Below are 17,857 nucleotides of genomic sequence, written 5' to 3'. Positions count from 1 at the left end.
TCACCAGCGGTCGGAGACAGGGCCACCAGACCTGAGTGCCTGAAGCAGGACGCCTCTCAGAACTGGTGCTAGGTCACCTCCCACCACCAGCAAGGAAGAAATCCTAGGAGTGAGGTGGCTCGGGATAGATGTATTACGAACCTTGGGCTTCACAGACAAGGAGTCCCCTACAAAGTGAGCGGCAGCACAAATGAAAACCTAACAACAGGGAGCTTAAGGAAATCTGTATCCAGAGACGCTTCTAAGATGGACCAGATAACTACAAGTTCATGACTGAAACTGAAACTTTTGCACAAGGTAAGGATGAGAGCCAGGTAAGTAGAAAATAACTAGATGGCCAGGCAGATCTCTTAGTTGGAGGTCAGTCTGGTTCCAGTGAGTTCCAGGCTACCCAGGGCTACATAGTGAGGCCTTGTCTCAGAAGAAAAGATGCCTAAAGAAAGTCCAATTTGCCGGGCGGTGGTGGCTCACACCTTTAATCCCAGCACTCGGGAGGCAGAGTCAGGCGGATCTCTGCGAGTTCAAGGCCAGCCTGGGCTACAGAGTGAGTTCCAGGAAAGGCGCAAAGCTACACAGAGAAACCCTGTCTCGAAAAACCTAAAAAAAAAAAAAAAAAAGTCCAATTCTCCTGCTCCAAGTGCTGGAAGTCCAGGCATGTACCGTCATGCTTAGCTACAAATGAGTGGCCTGTGCAAAAGCAAAGACTATGAACAGTGTGGCATGCTATTGTGTTAAAAAAAACTAAAGATGTTTTGGCACGCTTTCCATGGAAACCATAAACACAACACTAGAACAGAGTAGCCAAAGGTCCCACAGTGTAGTACGCTCATCTACCCAGAATAAACAAGGACAGTAATGTGCTCAGAGGCCGAATTCCAAAAAGTGGTCAGTTGTGAGTCTTACAAATGTACTGCAATTCCAATCACACTTCAGACTGAGTTTATTGAAGAACTTTAAGCAAAACCAAACATGGTAAGCGGAGTGAGGTGGAGTCTAGCTTACACCAGGTGGCTTTGCCTCTGTTGACACCGGAAGACTGACGGCTCTCCTGTGTGAGGTAGGAGTTAAAGTGCCCTTAGCCACTGCCCATGAAATCCTGTGGAACACCTTTACCCCACTTTAAAGCAGAATCTTGCCAACAACAATTTGTATCCAGGCATCGCCAAATGTCCCTTGCAGTGAAACTACTACTTAATGAAATGTAACTGTTAGAAAATGACAGTGCAGTGTCCTAATCTGTAGTTATAGGTTTAAAACACAAATACAAGGTTGCCAAAGCCAGTCACCTTGAGAACTACTGTGTATCAGACAACCGTGAAAGTCAACATCCAGACTCAATGAAAGGAAGACAAGATAAGAGAAATAAACAACTTATTGCTGCCAAGGCTGATACTTACCTTCCACAGCCTGATGACTGTAAGGCCCTATTGCTGAAGAGACCACTAATGTCACTGAACATTGAGAAATCAGCTGGTGCCCAACTAGAATCTTCAACCCTACTGACTAGCATTCATGGTGCTAGAAGGTACTTTGTATGTGTGGTGGTTTGAATAAGAATAGTCCCCAATGCCGGGCAGTGGTGGCACCCGCCTTTAAACCCAGCACTCGGGAGGCAGAGCCAGGCGGATCTCTGTGAGTTTGAGGCCAGCCTGGTCTACAGAGTGAGATCCAGGGCAGGCACCAAACTATACAGAGAAACCTTATCTCAAAAAAGAAAAGAATAGCCCCCATATAGCTTATATATTTGAATATTTGCTCCCCAGTTGGTAAAACTGTCTGGAAAGAATTAGGGAGTATGGCCTTGCTGGAGGTTGTGTATCATTGGAGGGTTTCAGATTCTCACACCATTTACTTGTGTGTGTGTGTGTGTGTGTGTGTGTGTGTGTGTGTGTGTATGTGTGTGTCTGCCTCAAGCTTGTGGATCAAGATGCTCCATAACCATGCCTGCCTGCATGCTCCCATGCTCTCTGTCATTATAGTCATAGATTCTAACCCTCTGAAACTGTAAGGCCCAAATAAACTTCTGTACGGTGCCTTGGTCATGGCATTTTATCACAGTAATAGAAAAGCATCTAAGACAGCACACTACAGGAGGAGGAAAAATAATTATCAATATCCCCCAACTACAAACCCAGTGACCTGCCGCAAGATCTACAGGTGCAATGGAGGCACACATGTAATGGAGTAACCACCCAGTTTTTGATTGGATACAAGGTCCGTTTCATATCTGACCCTGCTCAAGTGGGCCCACACCTAAAACTAGATAGATCATGGGCCTACCTAAGGGGAAACTGTTACCATTATTATGCTAAAGGGACATAGCAATAAAACAACTCCCAATGACATATTGCTATATCCAGAGATCAGTGCCTCACTCCAGCTCTTATCAGAGAAGCTGCTTCTTGCAGTAGATGGGTGTTAACACAAATACAACTGACGACCGTACAATGTACATAAAGTGAGAGACTCTGAAGCACTCAGTCCTAGAAGGGATGTCATCAAATTCTCCCCGTCAAGACTTCGGGATCTATGTGGAAGAGGCTGAAAGAGTGTAAGAGCCAGAGGTGGTGGTTGACTTCAAGGAAACAATGCCTTCCATTCACACATGGACTAGTACACATAGGAACTCACAGACTGTGACAGAATGTGTAAGATCTGCACAAGTTCAAACCAGACAAGCACAGAGAAGTGAAAGTGGACATAAAGTCCCACTAATAACCAAGAAGCTAAGAAGCTATTTATAACTGACATCTTTTGGGAAATGGAAAATCAGTTTTCTCAAGTGTTACTGGGTACATGAACCATACTCCAGGTGTGTGTGTGTGTGTGTGTGTGTGTGTGTGCGTGCGCGCGCACGCAGTTCTTGTTTTTGAATTTTATTGTCTTATTTGTTTTGTTTAGCTCTTATTTTTTTTAATCAGAGCGTGGGGGAAAGGGTGGGGAGAGAAACATGAAGTTGGGTGGTGGTATGGTTTGAATGAGATTAGACTCCATTGGCTCATATATTTGCATGCTTGGTCCTGAGATGGTGAGCTGCGTGGAAGGATTAGGAAATATGGCATTGTTGGAGGAGGTGTAGCCTTGGAAGAGCGCACTGGGGGTGGGCTCTGAGGTTTCAAAAGTCTAATCTGTCTCTCTGCCTATAGATTAGGATATAGTTCTCAGTTACTGCTTCAGCACCTACTGTGTACAGCCATGCTTCCCACCATGATGACAATGAGTTAACCCTTGGGAACTGAAGCCAGCCCCCAAAGAAATTAAAGGCTTGCTTTTATAGGAGTTGCCATGGTCATGGCAACAGTAACTAAGAAGTGGATACCATGGAATGGTATATTGCTGTGACAGGTCTGACCATGCTCCTTGTTAGTGGAATGTAGACTTTGGATTAGGAAAACAGCTGAACAATAAAAAGGGCAAAAGGAAATACAAAATGCACAATCTGCAGAGTAAAGGAGCACCAGGAAATGTAATGTTGGAGTAAAGTCCAGTGCTCAAGGAGATAAAAAGTTTAGAGAAGCTGGATGCTAATTGGAGTAAAGGGAATGGACCTCAAGACAAGACTCCACCAAGCTAAGCTTCCAACTTGTGAAAAGGAATTTAAGCAAAGCTTAAGCAGCACAGGAAACCATCAATAACTGAGAGCATATGCAAATTCAAGTCAAGGAGGCCTCAGCAAATCAAAAGAACTTGGCAGCTTCAGCTGTGTGGTTCAGGCTTTAGAATCAATAAGGATAAAGGAAAGGGGTTGTGGAATCTTCCTCCATGGTAAAGAAAAGCCACTGAGGCCAGGCTTATGTCAGAGGAATCCCTGCATGGAGGCCCAGTGAGGCCACTGTAATGAAGTTGCTACAGTGAAGCCTGGATTGCTTGGAGACCCCAAATGTTGGAGATAGCAGTCATGGGATACCTGCCAAGGAGAGCTGCTAAAAGGGTATGGGGACCAGCCCATAGAAGTATGTTGCAGTCAACAAAGCTAGAGTTCTGAGTAGCACTTTGACATTAGACATGGGGATACAGATTTTGGAGCTTGCCCTGCTGATTTTCTGTCTTGTTTTTATCTAGTATTTCCTGATTATGCTCCCTTCTGGAATGGTAATGTATATTCTGTGCTACTGTATGTTGAAACATGTAATCTACACTTTGATTTTATAGGGACTTAGAGTTTACAGATTGCCATGAGTCTCAAAAGAGACTTTGCATTCAGACTGAAAGACTATGGGAACTTTTGAAGTTGGACTACATGAATTTTGCATTATGATATAATCATATGCCTGTGTGGCCAGGGAGTGAAATGTGGTAGAGAAGTGGGTGGATCTGGGAGGGGAAAGAGTATGCTCAAAATATACTGCAATAAAAATTTTTAATAAATAAATGAGCATTTAAAGAAATTAATGTCACTTCGTATTGATTAGGGGTAGAGGGGGATGTGGCTCTATAAAATGTTGACAAATCATAACCAGAACACACACAGCTGGGGAGCTTGTCAGCTGGTACAGCTATTCTGATAAGTAATTGACAAACTCTAGTAAACCTAAAGGAAAGCATGTCTCATGAAGTAATTACTCCCTGAAAAGAGGCAATTTTCAAAGTAAGGTCCCTCAGCTGCACCTCGAGTTATAGTGCCCATGGGAATTTGCTCATAATGCAACCCTGTGGTTTCACCCTACACCTTCACAGTCAGAAACCCAGCTCTTTACTCTTAAAAAATGTACATAGAGACGTGTGAGGATGTCTGTGAAGACTAATCTTAATGGTCAGTTAAACTGGATTTATGAAGACACCTTTGCCCCACGTCTCTAAGGGTGTTTCCAGAGAAGTTTAACTGAGTTAGGGTTCTATTGCTATGAAGAGATTCCATGACCACAACTACTCCAATAAAGGAAAACATTTAATTGGGGCTGGCTTACAGTTTAGAGGTTTAGTTGATTATCGTCATAGTGAGTGGCACTATTAGCAGGTGTGGCCTTGTTGGAGGAAGTATGTCACTGTAGGGGTGGGCTTTGAAGTCTCAAATGCTCAAGATATGCTCAGTGTGGCACACAGTCTCCTGCCACCAACTTTGGATCCAGATATAGAAGTCTCAGCTCCTCCTCCAGCACCATGTCTGCCTCCATGCTTCCTGCCATGATGATAATGGACTAAACCTCTGAACTGGAAGCTAGCCCAATTAAATGTTTTTCTTAAGAGTTGCCGTGGTCATGGTGTCTCTTCACAGCAATAGAAACCCTAAGACAGAAGTTGTTACCAACGACTGGAGTATTGCTGTGATAGGCCTGACCGGTTTGGGACTTTGGGTTATGGGTTAGAAAAGCAGTGGAATGTTTTGATTGCTACTTAATGGGCCATCCTGGTAGGAACATGGAAGACCGTGTTGATGAGGATGATTTGAACTGTGGGGGACTGGCTCAAGAGGTTTCAGAACAGAAGAATGTTAGTATGTGGCCTAAAGGCTGTTATTGTGATATTTTAGCAAAGAATGCCTTGTGCCCTTCACAGCAATAAAACAGTTGGACAGTCACGGTGGGAAGTATGGTGGTGCACAGGTAGACATGGTACCAGAGTGGTAGCTGAGTGTTCTCCATCTGGATCCTCAGGCAGCAGGAAGTGAAGTGCCACACTGGCCAGGCTTGAGCTTCTAAGACCTCAAAGACTGCCGCCTAGTAACACACCTCCTCCAACAAAGACACACCTACCCCATCAAGGCCACACCTCCTAATAGTGCCATTCCTTTTAGGCCTAGAGGGGCCATTTTTATTCAAACCACTACAGTGGGTAGTTCTGTCTTGTGTACTGGGGTCTTCAGATGACTGAAAGGCAGAGAAGAGAAAGCAAGACAAAACCAGCTTCTGATAGGCCCACACAGAATGCAGGCCAGGACTGCTCTGATAGGCCCACACAGAAGGCAGGCCACGTATGCTCTGACAGGCCCACACAGAAAGCAGGCCAGGTCTTCTCCCACTCAGCCCCCACATCACCAAGCTGCCGCCGGCACACCCCTTCCCCTCCAGAACGGCCTCTTCAATTATCAATTGAAGTCCACCTTTCTATCTATTTCTGTCACTGTGAAGAGAAAAATAACTAATGCAATCTCCATGCCAGCACTGTTTTTAATAATGAAGTGGGAACAAGTACTCATCTATAATAAGTTGATTATATGTGTTCAATGTAAATAAATTTAAGTACAGAAATAGAGTTTGAATTGAGCAGATTATACTGATTACTCACAGGCCCTTCCAAAGCAAGCTATATGAGGTAATACCTTACTTCCAGAAAGTATGTTTTATTGTTTTCTCTTTTTATGGTGCTGGAGTTTGAAACTAGGGCCTCATACATGCTAGGCATTTACCACTGAGCTAGGTCCTCTGTCTCTGTAAAAACACACATTTGTGTATCACACACATCTGCACTCAAGGCCCATCAGGTCCTAACACACAGTGAGTAGTGAGTCTGTAGTGGCCCACTGCACCACAGGCTTTCAACTTCACTCTGGCTCTTGAGGTCAAAGCTGGGCTTGCACTATTTCCAGACACATTTCTGGACATAAAGTTCCACGGATTTAACTAAAACTTCTGAAATGAAGAAAGTTCAGACTGCTATTTCTGATCTCATGGAATGAGTATAAAATGCCACATTCACTAAAGACATTTTTATATGTTGACTGATGTTCTAACTTAAGCTTCACTTAGCTCCACCCTTGAGGTGAAGAACCTTCCTAAAGTAGGGTGCATGTCTGGGTAGGAAGTTTGCAGCTGCTCTCAACAGCCAAGGCGCCAGGTCACTGTTCAGAGGGCCCTTCCAATCCAGCTAAGGCCATTTTCTTCTGAAGTGCTTGCTTCAAAGATACACAGATTAGCAACATCTGACTGGTTTTGCTTTGTCTTTTTTCTCAACTATGAAACATATCCAAAGATGTTCTGGAAACTTGAAGAAAATTATTCTTGAGACTCTCAAGCCCACACTAATTAACCCACTGAATTCTGTCGTGGGGTGTGCCTTCTCCTTGCCATGCACTAGGCTCCACAAGCCTCAGACTGTAGCAATACCTGGTTCTAGCTGGTCCCTAGGGCCTCGGGACCTACCAGCCTCTGCTCATCATCCCATGAGGCCGTGTCCATGTCTCCCTGAGAATACAGAAGCATCTTAGGGACATTTTCATTTCCTCTTTGTCCCCTCTGGCCTCATATCAGCACACTAAGGATATGCTGGGCCAAACTGAACAGGGTGGAGTTCAATTTCTCAGCAAAAAGAGTTCTTACAATGTTGTCACAGTCCCTCTCCTCCAGCATACTGGGCACCTTGGCTAGGGTGGGTATATCTGTATAGAGTAAAAGGTTGAAATCAGCCCCCAAATTAATTTGTTGAAATGCCAACCTTCATTATGAGTACTTTGAGATGGGATTTTCAGGTAATTAAGGCTAGAGGAGGTTATAAGGACTGGGACCCAAGACAAGATTAGTGACCTTATAAGATACACTAAGTAAGGACTAGAGATGTAGCTCTGAGTATTTGCCTAGTACGCTTCCAACACCAAAAATAAAGTAATTAAATTAAAAACAAATGAAGACGACAGAGTGCTAGCTCCCCGACCCTGGCCATATGAAAGAACACAATGGGCTGTCCACAGACCAAGAAGAAAACCATCTCCTGACATGAACCAGGCTGTATAGTATAACAGCTGTGAGGAATGTCTTAAGTCCCTCGATGTTCAGTTCTCAACCTACAGGTCTTGACTCCTTTGGGGGGGGTTGCATATCAGATATTTATATTATGATTCATAACAGTAGCACAATTACAGCTATGAAGTAGCAATGAAATAATTTTATTTTTTTAAAGATTTACTTATTTATTATGTATATAGTGTTCTGCCTGCATCTATGCCTGCAGGCCGGAAGAGGGCACCAGATCTCATTATAGATGGTTGCCGGGAATTGAACTCAGGACCTCTGGAAAAGCAGTCAGTGCTCTTAACTGCTGAGCCATCTTTGCAGCCCATGAAATAATTGTCTGGTTGGGGTCCCCACAGCATGAAGAACTGTATTAAAGGACCTTCCGCAGCAGTAGGAAGGCTGAGAAGCGCTGCTCTCCATTATGGCAAATCCCTGGCACAAAGCTTCTACTCTGTCCCACAGGAGCTGCAGCAGGCCACTGTACGGCAGTACCAGCACTGAGTTACCCAACCGTGTTCTGAGGAAAAACTCCTTGCCTTTGGAGATCAGCAGGTTCAATGGGCAAAAAGCAGACTCTTGAGAAAACGGTAAACCTCAATCCAATGCTATCTACCTGAGTTTAAGAAAGCTAACTCTGTGACCCCGAGCGCATCCTGGGCCAGCAGCCTCATTGGGACAGCCTTTCTGCATGTGGACATCCAACTGGATGACAAGGAATGAAGAGGCTGTGACAGCTAAGTGAGGAGGAGCCTGACTGGGCAAGTGAGAAGAACAGAGAGATTGAGGAGAGAGAGGGTTCCAGGAGGTGATGGCATGCCTAGAACAGGGAAGCCTCAACTTGCCTATCTGTTACACGGGCCGACTGCACAGCACCTACCAGTGTCTCCACTCCCCCCAAGGTGTTTATTTATGAATCTGGACACTATTCCTCACAACACCAACTCAACTAGGGAAGCTTTCAGAGTCCAGGTGCCCTCCGTCCCACGCACTCCATACCTGCGGATGGAGAAGGGAGTTAGGACTGTGACAGCTCTATCTGTATTAAACATTGTTCTCTAAACAGTACAGGCTAGCTATGAAATGGCACTTACTCCACAGACAATCTAGTAACCTGAGGATGCTTCACAGTGCTTGGGGGACTCCATAGGTTACATGCAGTGCACCTTTTTATAAAAGGGATTTGTGCATCTTCACAGACAGGGCTCTGGAACCACATACTGAAGGATGACTTCTGTAATGGTATATTCTGACAAAGACAATCACCTTTTAAAATACCTTTTTTTTTTTTTTTTTTTTTTTTTTTTTTTTTTTTGTCAACCTCCATGGTTAACCTGAGGAGCCTCAGGCATGAGAGCACTCACTCTACCATGGACTCCATCTCCAGCCCCTCAAAAAGTTAATACTGGGGAGAAAGTCCTATACTGATACTTAGAAGTCAGCTACAAAGATGTTGAGTCGGATACCAGTGACATAAATAGACTGAGCAGACTGGAAAGGACCACACTATAATCATAGGTAATTTCCTTTTTTTTTTTTTTTTTTGGCTCACTCAAGCATTTGCTTAGCATGTATGAGCCCTGGGTAGACCCTGAACACCATAAAATAATAAAATATTTTTCAAATTCTGAATGAGCATAATTTTGTAACAAGTTATTTTTTAATTTTTCAACTAGAACCTAGAACTAAAGGAAGAAGCAAAACAATGGCACCTCAGGCATGCCCGTGACCTTCGCTTTGGTTCTGGGGTCTAACCACTGAGGATTACACCCCAGACCCCACTCCACAGGCAGCCTGGAACTGGCCCAGCTTACCTCGCCTGTCTGCGATCTGCAGGTAACCTGTGGACAGGTACTGTTCCATGTCCTGCTGGAAGGCTTCCTCAAAGAACTTCTGCCGCTCCTTCAACTTCAGTTGCTGGGTGTGCTCCATCTCCAGGGCCTTCTGTGTATGCTCTGCATCCAGTTCAGCTGAGGAAGCAGAGTGGTGGTGTGAGAGAGAGCTCCAGAAGGGATGAGCGGAGGGGAGGCGGCAGACTCGGCCACAGAAGGCAGCCCACCAGCCTCCTCTGTTGTACTGCTTTCTGCCACCGAGTCCTTGACCCTTGTGCCCTCTCTGCTGCAGGACCTCCTCAACACTGCCTGCTCTTCGACAGCACTAACTCCTCAGGTGACCTCCACTAACGTCACAAGAAGCTTTGGTTCCATCCCGGTGTTTCTACTAAATGGTCTGTCTTTTTCTTCCCTAGTAATTATTTGTGTGTGTGTGCATCCCCAGGAGTGAGACATATAGGAGTTTGAAGTCACCCGAGGTGGGTGTTGGGAACTGAAATCCCACTCTCTGTAGGAACAGCAAGTGTTCTTAAACACAAGTCACCTCTCCAGCCTGTGCTCAATCTTTTTTGAAAACACAGGTAAAGACTTGAGTTCCTGGAGGACTATATCCATATTTCATTCTTTTTAATATCTTCTCAAACAGCTCAGTGCCTGGAACATAGGAAACCCTCAACAAACACAATAAGAAAACAAATATGGAGCATCATTCAGCCTGAAAAAGAAGGAAATTTGGACATGTGCTCCATCATGATGAACCGTGAGAACATCACATTAGTGAATAAGCAAGTCCCACCCAAGCAGACAAACGACTGTGTGACCACACTAAAACAAAGCAGCTGGAGTGCTAGCGTTCCAGACAGGGTAGAAGGAAGATTGATGGGGCGGGCTATTGAATGGGCACCGAGTTTCAAATTTTAGAAAGTCACATTTTCAGGGTGGGAGAGGCAGTTCAGTGGGTAAGGTGCTTACACAGGCATGAGGCCTGAGGTTGGATCCCCAACACCCACATCTAAGCTGGGCATGGTGGTGCACTCCTGAGGCTCCTGCGCTGCCAAGGGTGGAGAAAGGCAGCTCCTGGGACGCAACGCTAGCCAGCCTAGCTAAAGCTGAGGCTCAGTGAGACTCTGTCTTGGGAGGGGGAAAAGGGTTTAGAGACGGATGATAGTGCCATTAAAAACTGGTAACATTTTTCAATGTATTTTACACAGTGGGAAAATTGGCCATGTAGCCAGACTTGAGAAATGGCTCAGCAGTTAAGAGAACATACTCCTCCTCTTCCAGAAGGCCAGAGTTTAATTCCCAGCACCCACAAAGGGCACCTCCTAGCTTTCTGTAACTCCAGCTGCAGGGGATCTGGTGCCTTTGGGCTCTGTGGGCACTGGTGCTCAGACGTACAGAGACATCGTATACATAATTACGATAATAAATATTCTTTAAGAACCACGTAGCCATCATGGTGCTAAGGAAAGCACCCCGTTTGGCTTTGCTATTTGTCACCCATGTGACCTGGCTAGTAAGTCAGTGTCCTATCTGAAAATGAATACAGAACGGTTACCCTATGTTGACACGTCTCTGCAATACCATGAAACACCTTCAGTGTGAAGGTGAGCAGTGTCCACGCAAGGACAGTAAGTGGTTGATGGCCCACAGCAGACAAGCCACCAAGAACGCCAGCTCCTGCCTAAATCTCGCTGTGGGGGGAGCCAGAGACCACAGCCCAAGTTTTTCCTAAGGACAGCTGTCTGAGACCACTGGCTGTGTCGGGCACTGCTTAGCTGAGCTAGAGGAAAACACTGCTGCACGAACTGAAGACATGAACAAGGTCTTGTTCCGTCTGGAAGGATTCTGTCCTTATTACATCATCAGCTGTTGACTGCGTCCCAGCCTAAAAGTGGACGTGCACTCCCATATGCTCTCTCTCTGTACTTCCCCTCCACGCAGTCTCTCTGTCTCTGTCTCTGTCTCTGTCTCTGTCTCTCTCCCCTTCTCCTAATAAAGCTCTAAAAGGTAACCATGGCTCATGATTCTTCCGCCACGGCAGTATCCAGCGCCAGCCACTAGTGCCCCTGTCTACCCCTTCAATTACGACTTTAAATTGTATTTATTTATATATGTATTTTTAGGTACGAGTGCATATTTTTTAGGTACAAGTGCTCTGCCTGCACGTATGCCTGCAGGCCAGAAGAGGGCAGCAGATCCTATTACAGATGGTTGTGAGCCATCACGTGGTTGCCGAGAATTGAACTCAGAACCTTTGGAAGAGAAGCTAGTGCTCTTAACTGCTGAGCCATCTCTCCAGCCCCAATTACGACTTTAAACAGAACTAATAGTACACAGCACAATGGCTCTGAGACCTGCCTCTGTCCCCAGGACTGCTCCAATTCCCAGCACCATCCTCTAAGAATGACAGACCTTAAAACTCTGTAATGGAGTTTATTTTTGATCGCACACCAAATATATAATGTCTCGTACTTAGAATACTCTGGGTTTTCTTGTACTCTAATCTACACACATGCCAGGAGTACAAACTAATGTTAGCTATGACGACAGGAAAGTAACCTTCCCCAGCTGCACACAGCTGGATGCTGTGTGTGCCCTTGTACTCAGTACTACTTGCTTATGTGTTCTTCCTGTTTCTAGTCACCTTCCTGCCATGCCTTGTTCACAGAAAACGGCTCATTACAGATGCAGGGGTTACCTTCCCAAGCTGGGTCCTAGCCCATTAGCAGACGCTGGTGGGTTTCTGTCACACTCCTCTGGGTGACTGTGCTATCACAGCAACTGTGCGGAGTGGTTTGTGCAGCTGCTGTCTGCCTATAGCCCATGCTTGCACACCTCTGGCTTTCCTGTCGGAGTGCCCTCTGAGTCCTGGGGAAGCCACAGGGAAGCACAGCCCTGGAGGTTCTACACATGTGAGGCAGCAGCGCACGACAGTGAAGACAGTGTGTCCACACCAGGACGCCCATGCCCTGGCAGACAACTCCAGGGTGCACTCTGAACACTCCGAGTCCTTGCTGACCCTGGCTGCCACTACCTCCTCCTTCAACACTGGCTCATCCACTGCCCTGCACACTCCCTCTGTGGTGAAATCCTTGCCATTTCCAGACCCCAGGCAGAAATCTGTTGCCAGCTATAACTTGTTTAGCCTCTCCACGCTGCCACTTTATGCTCTACACAAGCGAGGTGAAAGCACTCATTCTGAAGGTTTCTGTCTGGGTTCAAGAGTGGCGGATTAACCACCAGCAATGCCCCACTGGCCAATAACCGAGAGCTAATAGTTACAGGATGTCAACAACAGAGTCTCAGAGAGGAAAGGTGGTCAGGCATGGTAGGCAAGCCTGTAACGCCAGCACGCGGAAGGTGGAGGTGGAGGGATAGGAATTCCCAGGCTACATGAGACATTCTTTCCTTCTTTCCTCCCTCCCCTCCCTCCCTTCTGCCCTTCCCTCTCCCCTCCTGTTCCCCCACCCCAGACACAGATAGACAGATATTACCAAGAACCAGAATCAAGTATAGCACACTAAAATCATTCTCTCCTTCCTACTCAAGGCTTCGGAGTTCGTCACCTTCCAGTGCCCTCAATTACAACTGCAGAGAGCTGTGTGCTCAGGAAAAGCCTGCAGGAAGAGGACACCTAGTCTTGTTGTGTACTTCCACAGTCCACAGTGTATCTGTTAGATGCCTGCCGCCTGCCGAGTGCATTAGTGTACTTCCACTCTAACACATTAGCATGCTCCAAACACTTCAGAGGCACGGGTAAACTGGTTTAAAAGAAGCAATTCCAAACAAGCCATTCAGTCAAAGATCAGTTTAGAAATTAGCAAAAGGGACTTAATTTAAGAAGACTGCATTTTAGCTGAGTCAAGACTGTCTACAGAGGAGTGAAGGTACCACTTTCTTGACTACTACGATGACCTAATGTGTCTCAATTACTGGCCCTATGGGTTTTCCTCTTCATTCTTATGTTTGGAGGATATCCAATCATGTCTCAACCCCTCCAGGGGTAAGGTGAGGACAGTTTGGGTTATGAAACTTAAAATGACTTTTAAAAGAAGAAATCAGCCGGGCGGTGGTAGCGCACGCCTTTAATCCCAGCACTCGGGAGGCAGAGCCAGGTGGATCTTTGTGAGTTTGAGGCCAGCCTGGTCTACAGAGTGAGATCTAGGAAAGGCACAAAGCTACACAGAGAAACCCTGTCTCGAAAAACCCTAAATAGATAAATAACTCAGAAATCACAATTGCTGAGGTGCCAGGGAGCAAGAGTCGGCCTCTGCTGTACTTGGGAAGCCCTGTCCTTGCCCTGTACGGACCCCGACATCATCCACTGAGCTGTGTCAAGAAGCAACACAGATTAGAGTGTCGAGATGAGGACAGGGAACCTGGAGGGAAAACCAGTTAAAGAGCGTCTCGGTCTGACCAACAGAGCAAAGTCTGGCTCACAGAACTTCCCGGAGGAAAAGTGACCCTGGCTCGCTTTGAAGTTACCTGCTCTTCTGGGGAAGCAAAGGAAACACTAAGACTTAAACCTACAACTGTGTCCAACCTTTAGACATCGTGACATGTTGTCACCTATAAAATTCAACCCTGACAACCATGCTATCAGATTATTCCTCCCAAAGCTTACAAAGTTCTAAGTAAGTTGTGTGTTAGGTTGCATTCATAGCTACCTGAGGCACATGTGGCCTACCTAGGGGAGGTTGGCCACACCAAACTGGATTTCAAAAAATGGCCCCCAAATCAAAAAGAAAAAAACAAAACAAAACAAAAACCTCAGAAAAAGATACAACGGCTTTCCCACCATAAGTCTGAAGCGGTTGCCTAACTCTGTTCCCAAGCCACACTCAGGTCTTAGCTTCCAACACTTTAGCACCATTATCCATTTCAAATGGACAGTTACTCAGAACACAGAAGGAGTCCATTACCATTTCAGATGCCATTATCAATTCATATTTAGGGCACAGGAGGAACAGATGTATGTGAAATTTACAAAAACTAAGGCGGCATGCTCGTTTCCGGAGCAGCCGCACCCCATTCTGCCACTCAACACCTTTAACCGACTGTGACAAAGGACACTGAGAATGCTAATAACAGACAACCCCAAAGCTGCTGCGGGGAGAAGATGGGAACACCAGAATCTAGACTGTAAAAAGAAAAGTAATAAATGCTGAACTAAATACGAGTTGAAAAAATTTTAGTGATTTTTCATTTAAGATAATTAAGACTAAGAATTACTTTTTAAAACTCCGTAATTTACCTACAATTTAATGTCTTCATACTGTGTCAGGAAATACAAATTTCATAAAACTATTAAATACATGTAACTGAATCACGGAGAACTGTGAAACCTGTTACTTTTTACACACAATACTTCCAACACTGTCTTTTGGATTAAAAACTCATCAACCAAACAGCTGTCAGACCACAGGACCATTAAAGGTGAGAGCTGCTCACATCTTCATGCTTTGCACTTACATAGAGTTTCGAAATGTAGTAACAGTATTTTATATAGCGAACATTTTTTGAACAACAAACAGTACAAATAATAAGAAACGGTGATGCAGCTCCATGGAAGAATGTCTGCCCAGCACGAGGAGCCCCTAGGTCTGACCTCTAAGCAGCTGGAGAAGCCCAAAGAACAGGGTAAAGTCCAGATTGTTTTAGCTCTTTGGGATGTACTGACTTCCCCTCTTTCTAGTCAGTTGAACTGCATAAAATTGCAACATTCAGCTTTTAAAGTTTTTCATTCTGAAATAATTTCAGATTCATAGCATACTGGCAAAAAAAATGCACATCTTGAGTGATGTGGACTCTGGCAAAGTCAATGCTGAGCATGCTCATAGACTGGATTAAGTGTCTAATGCCACAGATAGAAATACGTAGACCTTGGGTCTCTCCCAATGCTTAGGTTTCACATAATTACGGTATGATATCAAAGCCAAGAGCCTGACAGCAGAACACACAGAGCAGAGCTTGTTCAGATCCCCACTGTGCATGTACTCGGTGTATGGGTGTGCGCATCAGCAGCTCTGTGAAGGTGTTACCAGCTCACAGCCTGCATGGCCTCTGTCCAGATACTCACTGCACATCACAAGACTCCTCGTGTTGCTCTTCTATAATCTTCCCCCAGCGCTGATCTAGTCTCAAACCTCTAACTCTACTGTCACATAAAAGCCACATCAACACAATCTTACATGGCTTCTTTTACTCAGCCTGCTGTCTTGGGCTCGTCTACACTGCTGCATGTACTGAAAAACATGTTCCTTATATTTCTGGGCATCTCTGTGCACCATTACTGGTGCTCACTGGGGTTCAGGTACCCTCCTCCTCCTTTCCCACAGCACTTCTGTCTATACCAAGTTCCAGCCTTACAGGCAGTGTTTTCAGCAGCTGTTGTTCTGAAGGTACTTTACAAAGGTTCCTGGATGTAACGCTGCTCTGAGTTACTTCCTGTCACATCTGGGCTTATTAAGCATATTTAACTGTACTAAAACTCTGTTCAGAAACTGAAGACTTTTTAGACTAGAGGACACACGAGACTTTATTCTAGTTTCAACAGTCTCTTCTGTTGTTTTATTATCTAAGGACAGCTGCATTTCCTTCCTTCAACAGCTCCCACAACAAGGCGCTCGCTCACTAGTTCGCTAGCTCACTCCTAAAGTCTTTCCTACTTCCCTGCCCCTGACACAAGGCATGAACACAAATTACCCTATGAGAGACCTAAAAAGGATGTTCCTTGAACAGGATTACATTACATTCATTTTAAAAATATCAACTTCTGCCTGGGCGGTGGTGGCACACGCCTTTAATCCCAGCACTCGGAGGCAGAGCCAGGCAGATCTCTGTGAGTTCGAGGCCAATCTGGGCTACAGAGTGACTTTCCAGGAAAGGCGCAAAGCTACACAGAGAAACCCTGTGTGTAGCTAGAGTTTTCCTGCCTGGCCCACAGTCAGGGCAAATCTCTCTCACCTGCCAGTCCCACAGCCGTCAGACCCGACCAAGTAAACACAGAGACTTGTATTGGTTTCAAACTGTATGGCTATGGCAGGCTTCTTGCTAACTGTTCTTACAGCTTAAATTAATCCATTTCCATTAATCTATACCTTGCCACATGGCTCGTGGCTTACCGGCATCTTCACATGCTGTTTCTCATCGTGGCGGCTGGCAGTGTCTCTCTGACTCAGCCTTCCACTTCCCAGCTTTATTCTCCTCCTTGTCCCGCCTACACTTCCTGCCTAGCCAATGGCCAATCAGTGTTTTAATTATTGACTAATCAGCAACACATTTGACATACAGAACATCCCACAGCACCTGTGTTTAAAATTTTAAATGGTTATCTGGAGAGCCATCTAGAATGCTAAAGTTAATGCTTTTATTTTATTCATTTATCTTTTATGGTGCTGGGAAGGATCCTGGGCACTAACTCATGCCAGGTAAGTTCCATCAACAAGTTATACCCCAGCCCAAGTTAACACATTCTCAAACAGAAAGTTAAATAACTTCTTACAGAGCTTTACCCTACTTGGAAAGGGTAAAGCCACAAGAAATACATATCACCAAGTCAACTAACATTGTGTGTGTGTGTGTGTGTGTGTGTGTGTGTGTGTTATGAAGTTAAATAATTCTTTTAAGAATTCTCAATTCACTTATTTCTATACGACATCATTCATAAATTTAGTTAGTTCAGTACACTTAGGAAGCACATTTGGCCGGGTGGTGGTGGTGGTGGTGGTGGTGGCGGCGGCGGCGGCGGCGGCGGCGGCGGCGGCGGCGGCGGCGGCGGCGGCGGCGGCGGCGGCGGCGGCGGCGGCGGCGGCGGCGGCGGCGGCGGCGGCGGCGGCGGCGGCGGCAGCCGGGCGGTGGTGGAGCACGCCTTTAATCCCAGCACTTGGGAGGCAGATGCAGGTGGATCTTTGTGAGTTCCCCGCCTGGTCTACAGAGTGAGTTCCAGAATAGGCTCCAAAGCTACACAGAGAAACCCTATCTCGGGTGGGGGTAAGAAGTACATTTGTTACATCTTTTATAACTTGGTTAACAATTTAAAATATCTCTGTTGCAACACTATAAAACCTAAGGTCATCTAGAAATGTGGGATATTCTTGCAGTCAGTGTTTTGGAGCTTCATCACTATGTCTAGACGATCACAATGATTAAGTATTGAAACATTCTCAGAGCATTCTGAATCATTAAAATGTTTATGGTACTTTCTACTATCGTGAGAAGTACTGTCTTTAGCAGAGTAATATCAATAGTAAAAAGATTTAATTAATTTAAAATTTTCCCAACCTTGATAACTAGGTCTGTTTTTTATTTAGCTAAACAATCTTTCCTGCTAGAGGTGCATGGCATTTAGGTTAATCT

The 17,857-nt window shown here is 45.4% G+C and overlaps 1 protein-coding gene across 4 annotated transcripts in view; it reads right to left on the bottom strand.

Moving 5' to 3' along the window:
- The window catches only part of Dtnbp1 (dystrobrevin binding protein 1), a 130,127-nt gene that overhangs the window by 1,606 nt on the left and 110,664 nt on the right, over positions 1 to 17,857 (bottom strand). For 3 of the 4 annotated variants that reach the window (XM_052729578.1, XM_052729579.1, XM_052729581.1), the window contains one exon: positions 9,479 to 9,634. The exons of the other annotated variant lie outside the window; for it this stretch is intronic. In XM_052729578.1, the coding sequence (XP_052585538.1) occupies positions 9,479 to 9,634 (156 nt within the window). The remainder of the gene's footprint in view (positions 1 to 9,478; positions 9,635 to 17,857) is intronic. 4 annotated transcript variants of the gene reach the window in all.

This window comes from Peromyscus californicus, unplaced genomic scaffold (genome assembly GCF_007827085.1).
Source record: "Peromyscus californicus insignis strain IS unplaced genomic scaffold, ASM782708v3 Scaffold_8__1_contigs__length_139910024, whole genome shotgun sequence".
Taxonomy (NCBI): domain Eukaryota; kingdom Metazoa; phylum Chordata; class Mammalia; order Rodentia; family Cricetidae; genus Peromyscus; species Peromyscus californicus.
The sequence above is the reverse complement of the archived record's forward strand: the minus strand, read 5'-3'. Positions and strand labels throughout refer to the sequence as shown.